Raw genomic sequence first — 9,750 nt, forward strand, 5'->3', positions numbered from 1 at the left:
CCCCTTAGGGGGGGTCTCTATGCATGCCCTACACACCCATACCCACCTTCCTATGTCGTACTCCCTCCATTTGGCACAACTGCAGGTACGTGGAGATGTAACCAAGACCTCGAAGAAGACACCACGAACACCAAGGTATAACTACACCCTCGCGGCCGAGGCTGTATGGACACTGAAACCCTTCATCCCGACCCACCGTCGTGGGTAGATAACCCCAGCCTTTGCATCAACAGATGATAACACACTTTTTCACATGAACCAGGTACCCCCACTCCTAGGTTTCTGCTTCCAGGCCAGATTGGATTTAGGACCATCTAACGCTTCATTTGATTGGTATCCGATCATTACTCTCGGTGGGAAAAGATGATGGCAGACAGTATATATGATACTTGTAGTAAAAGGATCTGGTCAGCATGTTGGGGGATAGTTTATATATAAATCCTAGACCAGACATTGATTCGGAGTGCACACCCCCACCCCTTTTCTACACCACAAGTATATCCCTTCAGGTTTATCATTTTTATATTTCCCATCACTATGTACTTATCAGCCAGACAAACATGATTGGGGTATCCTAAAACATGATTCTCAAGAGGGGAAGTTTGGCATCAATGGTAAAAAAAAAAAATAAAAAAAACATAAGCGGGACATTAGGTTTAATATGAGGGATTTCGTCACCTGTGAAGAACATGGGGGATCCAGTCATGTCTTCCCTTCTCTGCTAATCCTCTCGATTATCCGCGAAGGCTTAACGGCAGCGGGATAATCCACGCAAAATCTAGACGCACCCTGATAATCATGTATATCATGGTCGCACATCTCTCTGATACCGAATTGCAGAGAACACAATCTGAGCCTGAGGAGTATTAGGGAATCAACATTTTCCCCAGCCTCTCACTTGAATACGCTGGCAGAAATGTGCATAAATCCGCAAGAGGTGCACCAAATCAAGTTTCGCATCAGAACAGTCTTTGAATACGTAAATATGGAAATGTTCCGAAGATTAACCCACATCTCGTTAGATCTAATTTGAAGAATGCATTACCGCAACACTTGACTCGGAAACAACATCTGCTGGCGAAGGGCAAGGACTCCCCACTCGAAGTTGAGCTGCAATGAGACAGTAGCTACCAAGAAATGACCTATGAGAGTTTATGAATCGTTTTGACAACTTCTCTTTCAACCAGGTCTCCGAAATCTACAAGAATCGACTTAAAAAAAAAAAACATGAAATACCAATAAACAAATTATTTGTACGAGATGGGAGCTCATGAGTCTGAATAGAATCCTTTCCCCAAATTGAACAAATTGTTAATCACACACCCTAACAGTGTTGGAGATCACCCGCCACCAATATTGTCCCTCATCACCATCACCAACGGAAGGTCCCCCATCGTGTTGGAGATGAACCGTCATCAACACGTCCCTTACCCTCCAACAATTATGACGTCACTGACATGTCCCCCTGTCACAAGTGATGGAAATCAATCTTCATGAATATGTCCCCCATCGTTATGGAATGTTAAACTATTGCGTCTTCCTGAGACCAAAAATAGCCTACTTGCAACGCTGACATTCAGTCTCACGTTTATACTACTCATAAATCACTCCGACGTTCTTTGTGTATAAATATACAACGTGCCTTACTCCGTCTACGTTGAATTTTACCAATCTTACTTTTGGTACACAATGATCACCAATAACATTTGCAGAAATAAATCATTACACTGCGCAAGGAGCGCCTTTGGTATTACTGCTGTGACAGGGGGTCCCAATCCAAGTGAAAATTCAAAAGTGTTCTCGGCTAATGATGACATCAAAACATTGCTAATTCTATAACACATTTCAGTGACAGTATATCTCAAAAACCTAAATATCGTCATTACTACATGCTATTTGTCACAAATTGCTGGTCACCTATGGATATTTCCTGTTACTAGCCGCATTATGAAAGAATAACACATATTAAGCTAATCTGATTAGAAGCGTTATCTCATAGTATCGATTGGTTTGTCTACCAGCTACCGAGTCTGTGGGTCCATACTAACTTGCTGTATATCCTATAATTCCAGAAAATTCGTAGACGTGCGTACACAGGAGCCTAATACTGAAATCCCAGATATCTATTCACCACATTTTCTATCTAATGGAAGCTCCGCCATAAATCATATCGTTACGGAATATACGAGAAGCTGGGGTTGTAATGGCTATATCAGTATAGTACAAGAAAATTATATGTATGAATCATATTCATAGTACAGGTTATATCTTGGGTGACTGTATTCCATTGTCCTTGAATATCAGAAAGTCATCATGACAGCAGCAACTGCTGATGGCCGCAAGCCATTGGATTTTATGGTAACTTGGTAATGCACCTCATCACCATTACAACAATAAAAATCACGACAAAATATAAACCCTCAAACTTCTCAATCAAATCTGTACTCTGTATGGCGGTATCTTTTTACATTGCATGAACGTTTTCATCACTTCAAGAATGAGATAAAATAAAGAATTTAGCTGTATAAAATCACGTATGCTATGTCACTTCTGTAGTTATTGGTTTTTTACAGTGCCACTAAGATTGTTAGTATGTTTTTTTTCGTTCTTTGTCTATGGATTACATATATCTATCTATCTATCCATATATATATATATATATATATATATATATATATATATATATATATATATATATATATATATATATATATATATATATATATATATATGAAAGCCAGCAAGGCAGCAGGTTTGGATGGTATTGCAGTGGAATTTATCAAAAAAGGGGGTGACTGTATTGTTGACTGGTTGGTAAGGTTATTTAATGTATGATTCATGGTGAGGTGCCTGAGGATTGGCGGAATGCGTGCATAGTGCCATTGTACAAAGGCAAAGGGGATAAGAGTGAGTGCTCATATTACAGAGGTATAAGTTTGTTGAGTATTCCTGGTAAATCATATGGGAGGGTATTGATTGAGAGGGTGAAGGCATGTACAGACATCAGACTGGGGAAGAGCAGTGTGGTTTCAGAAGTGGTAGAGGATGTGTGGATCAGGTGTTTGCTTTGAAGAATGTATGTGAGAAATACTTAGAAAAGCAAATGGATTTGTACGTAGCATTTATGGATCTGGAGAAGGCATATGATAGAGTTGATAGAGATGCTCTGTGGAAGGTATTAAGAATATATGGTGTAGGAGGCAAGTTGTTAGAAGCAGCGAAAAGTTTTTATCGAGGATGTAAGGCATATGTACGTGTAGGAAGAGAGGAAAGTGATTGGTTCTCAGTGAATGTAGGTTTGCGGCAGGGGTGTGTGACGTCTCAATGGTTGTTTAATGTGTTTATGGATGGGTTCGTTAGGGAGGTGAATGTAAGAATTTTGGAAAGAGGGGCAAGTATGAAGTCTGTTGGGGATGAGAGAGCTTGGGAAGTGAGTCAGTTGTTGTTCGCTGATGATACAGCGCTGGTGGCTGATTCATGTGAGAAACTGCAGAAGCTGGTGACTGAGTTTGGTAAAGTGTGTGAAAGAAGAAAGTTAAGAGTAAATGTGAATAAGAGCAAGGTACAGTAGGGTTGAGGGTAAAGTCAATTGGGAGGTAAGTTTGAATGGAGAAAAACTGGAGGAAGTAAAGTGTTTTAGATATCTGGGAGTGGATCTGGCAGCGGATGGAACCATAGAAGCGGAAGTGAATCATAGGGTGGGGGAGGGGGCGAAAATCCTGGGAACCTTGAAGAATGTGTGGAAGTCGAGAACATTATCTCCGAAAGCAAAAATGGGTATGTTTGAAGGAATAGTGGTTCCAACAATGTTGTATGGTTGCGAGGCGTGGGCTATGGGTAGAGTTGTGCGCAGGAGGGTGGATGTGCTGGAAATGAGATGTATGAGGACAATGTGTGGTGTGAGGTGGTTTGATCGAGTAAGTAATGTAAGGGTAAGAGAGATGTGTGGAAATAAAAAGAGCGTGGTTGAGAGAGCAGAAGAGTGTGTTTTGAAATGGTTTGGGCACATGAAGAGAATGAGTGAGGAAAGATTGACCAAGAGGATATATGTGTCGGAGGTGGAGGGAACGAGGAGATGTGGGAGACCAAATTGGAGGTGGAAAGATGGAGTGAAAAAGATTTTGAGTGATCGGGGCCTGAACATGCAGGAGGGTGAAAGGCGGGCAAGGAATAGAGTGAATTGGATCGATGTGGTATACCGGGGTCGACGTGCTGTCAATGGATTGAACCAGGGCATGTGAAGCGTCTGGGGTAAACCATGGAAAGTTCTGTGGGGCCTGGATGTGGAAAGGGAGCTGTGGTTTCGGGCATTGTTGCATGACAGCTGGAGACTGAGTGTGAACGAATGGGGCCTTTGTTGTCTTTTCCTAGCGCTACCTCGCGCACATGGGTGGGGGGGGAGGGGATGTTGTTCCATGTGTGGCGCGGTGGCGATGGGAATGAATGGGGGCAGACGGTGTGAGTTGCGTGCATGTGTGTATATGTGTGTGTGTACGTTGGGATGTATGGGTATGTATATTTGCGTGTGTGGACGTATATGTATATACATGTGTATGGGGGTGGGTTGGGCTATTTCTTTCGTCTGTTTCCTTGCGCTACCTCGTGCGTGTGTGTGTGTGTGTGTGTGTGTGTGTGTGTGTGTGTGTGTGTATATATATATATATATATATATATATATATATATATATATATATATATGTCTTTCTTTCAAACTATTCGCCATTTCCCGCATTAGCGAGGTAGCGTTAAGAACAGAGGACTGGGCCTTTGAGGGAATATCCTCACCTGGCCCCCTTCTCTGTCCCTTCTCTTGGGAAAAAAAAACATATGTGTGTGTATATATATATATATATATATATATATATATATATATATATATATATATATATATATATATATATATATCCCTGGGGATAGGGGAGAAAGAATACTTCTCATGTATTCCCTGCGTGTCGTAGACGGCGACTAAAAGGGGAGGGAGCGGGGGGGGGGGGCCTGGAAATCCTCCCCTCTCGTTTTTTAAGTTTTCCTAAAAAACGAACAGGGAAGGGGGCCAGGTGAGAATATTCCCTCAGACTCAGTCCTCTGTTCTTAACGCAAACGCGGGAAATGGCGAATAGTATTAAAATATATATATATATATATATATATATATATATATATGTATATATATATATATAAATATATATATATATATATATATATATATATATATATATATATATATATATATATATATATATATATATATATTATATATATATATATATATATATATATATATATATATATATATATATATCAGAGGACTAATTACGGAGAAAATAGATACATTTGAGGTTGTCAGGGCGACGACACAAGGGTTTGCGCGACCTTCGGCTGTCATCTCACGGATAACCTCCATCGGGCAAAACAAGCCAGAGTTGACTGACAGAATTCAACACAAACTCATGAACAGTCGATAAAACCTTTTTTTTTTTTACAATTCTCTCTAAAATTAATGGATCTAATTCTAACGTGCCTTGATTAGTCATTATCATCAACGGTTTAATCATGTTGCATTCTTTTTCTTTTCTTTTAAACTATTCGCCATTTCCCGCGTTAGCGAGGTAGCGTTAAGAACAGAGGACTGGGCCTTTTTTGGAATATCCTCACCTGGCCCCCTCTGTTCCTTCTTTTGGAAAAAAAAAAAAACAGCTAGGCATTTTAGAGGGTAAAATCACTAAGTACCCATAACTACCCTACACGGACCTCCTTGGTGTAATGATTGGGTGTTACTACGGCCACGGGTTCGATACCCGAGCGTGGTGGTCAACGACTACCCATAGTCAATCCCAGGTGTTTATCTTCCCATCAAGCTTTCCGACAACTGTGGATCTGGCTGAGGCTGGTGTGTGTGTGTGCTTGTGTTTATGTATACTTACATAAAAAGTTGTGAGACAAGGCCATACGAGTGTAAGACTCTCTCCAAATGACGAACATACTGATATCACAATCTAAAAAAAAAAAAATATAGTCACCTTGGCAGACATATCGAAACTCCATCATTACCACGGGTTCACTGTATTAACGTCACCATGGACAAACTGCATCATCCAAAAGTCACCGCCACATTGTTGTGTTGCAACTGTCAGTGCTCACGTTATAGAAACTTAATTCCCATCACCATCAAAACACAACCACAGTACCATTATCACACTCATTATCTTAGTGTCACCGTCACGCAGACATCCATGTGATATCACACCATCACACTCTAAATCACCATAAAAACTTAACATCATCAAAGATTTCCTGTCGCGGTATCACCTGTTTCCAGCCACGTCAAGAGAATAATTAGCCATGCATTATTCAAGGAGTCTCTCCTCTCACCACCACAACCAACAGAAAACGAGAATCAACAACACCAACACCTGTGCCACGTTGGTCGCTTGACCTCCATCAAATCGATCCGCTCTCAACCCACATGTATTGTTTTTGTTATCTATGTCTTCTTGTCTACATTCTCTTACCTCTGTATTATCGCATATGTTATTAGCCAAAATTTGTCGTAATTCATGCGTGCAGGGAGGGAGCTTTCTCACTCGTGGGGACCCCCCCATCCTTCATCCTTGCATTACAAGTGTCTTATTTTGCTACGATGTGGAGTCTCCGGGAACCAATGTTGTGATGTTGCGCCCCTGTAGCCAGTGTTGTGAGTGTATAGGGGGTCCCTGGAGCCAGGTTAAAGGTTCACCATGAACTGAGGCCTCTCCTGATGGATTCTAGCCAAATGAACACAATCTTCTCTAACCTACCGCCAAACCAAATGTAACTCAACCAACTAAAAACGATGAAACCTAATCTAACTTAACGTAACCACCTAATCAAACCACCAAACCTAACCTAAATCAATATCAAACCTAGAAGCACAACCTAGCCTAGTTTGTGTGTCAACGAGACTGCAAAAGCCTATCTTGCTACAGAAAAACAGCTCTTAATCATATATCTCCCTGTGTTTCCCCGGAGTTCTCTGCCTATCCTTTGTCACACTTTACGAACACCTCCCAAAATAGTATCGGTGTCTAATAAAACGGTGGGGTTCACGCCAGCACTCCCAGGTGGCAAGCTTAGAATGATCTTTGTGTTGGGTACAACTTTTTTTTTTCGTTGCAGAATAGCTTGGCCTTTAATCAACCGCGCTCAGCCAACGTAGGGCATTCACCCGTGAATTTCTGAATTTCTGAAGTGGGACACTCCAACTTTTCTACCATGATCATCAACTATTGTCAGCACCCTGGTAATGGTACACCAACTGCAGCAGTAGACCCTTGTAACTGACTGGCAACGCCTTATCCCTCCTACAGCAGTGCTACGAAACCTGGTAAATCCTTCTCCCTCTTGCAACAATACTACGAGACCCGGTAAGCCCTCACTCCTCTTGCAACAGCAAGAATAGAGTCCCGGAAACACCTTTATTCCCTCCCTGTGGCAGTTATACGTGATCCGGTAAACCTTCATCCCTCCTATTGCAGTACCAAGGGGTCCTAGCAACAACTCCTATCTCCCGTAGCTGCATTGTGAGTCCCTAACAACGCATCGTCCCTCCCACAAAATCAACATGGGACCTGGAAATCTCCCATGTTAACCCAGTAATGACTCGGGGCACCTGTGGCAGCGGCTAGGTATTTATACCTCAACTCACCTCCCTTACTGCTTCTGCACCAGCGGTAGCTACTATTCTCGTAGCTTTTACCTATGTGTAGTCTTCTCTTAGTCTTCCCCTTTGCAGGAAATGTCTTCTCGTAGTCCTCACCTTTTCTAAGGAATGTGTTTGATAAGCATTTCCTTAACTTCAAAACGTTACGACTGGTTTAAATAAATCTACTTCATGTAGAGAAGTATTTTTAGGTCATAGGAGATGGCCTATTGGCATTATTTTTCATCTCATTTCTACATCTTTAAACATGACTGAACCAAACGTAGCAATTCACTACTTGCCTTAATTTAAGTAAAAAAAAGACTAGTGGTTCTTCCACGACAAACGTTCACTGTATGACATGAGTTGGCTAGCAGCTGGCGACTGCCTGCCTTCCAACAGACGACAGTACAAACTCACAAATATTAACATTTAAGATCATAATTCAGAAGTTAAAAGTCAAATGGCATTAACAACTCAATTTGGAAGCTAAAGGGTAAAGGTTTCAAGTCAGGCTTTAATAACAACTATTTTGTTTAAGATGGAAACGCCAGTAAATATAATCATAAATTAGCAGGGAGACAGAGTAACAGGAGACTGTCCAAAGAAAAAAAAAATGTCATGATGAGTATCAGTGTTAAATGAAAGGCTAAAGACGAATAAGGTAATGGTAAGTGGCTTAGGGGGTTTAGTCTCTGGAGAGATGAACACACGATGAGGGTGTGGTCATGGTGGTAAATAGGGGGTGGCAAGTGTGACGCCTTCAAGGGGAGGTGCTTGGGCTGAGGGTGTTGGCTTTGGATGGGGGACATGATGGGACGAGGCTGAACTTCTTCCTTAATTGGGAAGCCAAAGTCTAAACTGCAAATGGACGTGTTCGCCCATTACATTAAGACCTGTGTGTAGAGAGAGACAGGCGAAGGAATTGGTTGCTTGAGGAAGATAATAGTAGTTAATATAGACCCCCATCTACTTATATACGAGTTCGTACAATGTGACGCTACCATTAGGTAAGGTTTGGCTAATTTGTCTGTTCTGTGCCGCCACATGCACTGCATATTGGATGCATCTGAAAGAAAGAATTTACTACCAGATTCTACCATTGGACAAGGCTAGCGTGTTCCACTCACCTCATATCTTGGCCGGATATCTTGGTTATCCTCAACGCCTATCTTGCACTGCTGTCACACAAGTTGTACAAATCATGGCCTCATCAGGAGCTGTTTCCCGCCATGTCAAAGCTTCTCTTGCATAATTCCGTGCTTGTGTAGATTTCTCATCTCTCTTGTAATAATCACCTTGGATAATAAACCTTTTCCATCTTTCTCATCAGGCTGTTATATTATCTTACTTGCTATCCGTCTGGTATTTCCAAGATATACTTCGGTTTGATTCCTCATGATTCCTGGATGGCGCTTCTTCGTTACCGTTGGAAACGATTTACAAAAAAAAAAAAAAAATCCCTCATTTCTTATCACGAATAGTTTATCATATATTTTCTCATCTTTTTAGCTTAAAGCATCAAGTTCTTTCCTCAGGCTTTTTATCTTAGATTGGTTCCGAATTCTATCAACCTTTATATTTTTTTTTTCCTTATCTGGATCGCCACCATGGAAAAAGGGACAGTATTTAAATTTTCAGATTTGCTTTTCATGTGTATATTGAACAGCATCATCAATGGTGTGTTATCTCGGGATGAATGTTACTCTTATCACTCCTCTCCTAACTAGATCAGATAATTTGATTTTACAAGGAATCTCCATTATGTCCAATACCCTTCCATTAAATCTACTTCTACCTATTTATGTATCATGTTTGGGAAGTTTAGATAAGCAGTGTAATTTGGGTTAAGTATTCTTAAATGAAAATGTGTACTTGATGAGGGGTACACTGGATACGGACCCTCAAAATGAGGGGTCTTAGTGGGGTTGTACCCATGAGGGAAAACGAGGCAAAATCCACTTGAAAACCGGTTGGAAAAGTTATTACAACCTCAGGAGGAAGAGTAGAAATAGACTAGTCCACCTCGAATTAGATCTAGGAAATTGGAGGTGACAATCCGGCAAAAAGAG

At 41.1% G+C, this 9,750-nt stretch overlaps 1 protein-coding gene across 4 annotated transcripts in view; it reads right to left on the reverse strand.

The window, feature by feature from the left end:
• Positions 1-6,323, reverse strand: part of LOC139761433 (ectonucleoside triphosphate diphosphohydrolase 5-like) — a 44,369-nt gene extending 38,046 nt beyond the window's left edge. The window contains exon 1 of one of the 4 annotated variants that reach the window (XM_071685623.1): positions 6,021-6,152. In XM_071685623.1, the coding sequence (XP_071541724.1) occupies positions 6,021-6,032 (12 nt within the window). In that variant the 5' untranslated portion in view covers positions 6,033-6,152. Of the gene's footprint in view, positions 1-46; positions 227-6,020 lie in introns of those variants that run through there. The other 3 variants (XM_071685627.1, XM_071685625.1, XM_071685624.1) reach the window with 3 other exon arrangements.
• Positions 6,324-9,750: the final 3,427 nt, after the last annotated feature.

This window comes from Panulirus ornatus, chromosome 40, assembly GCF_036320965.1.
Source record: "Panulirus ornatus isolate Po-2019 chromosome 40, ASM3632096v1, whole genome shotgun sequence".
NCBI lineage: Eukaryota > Metazoa > Arthropoda > Malacostraca > Decapoda > Palinuridae > Panulirus > Panulirus ornatus.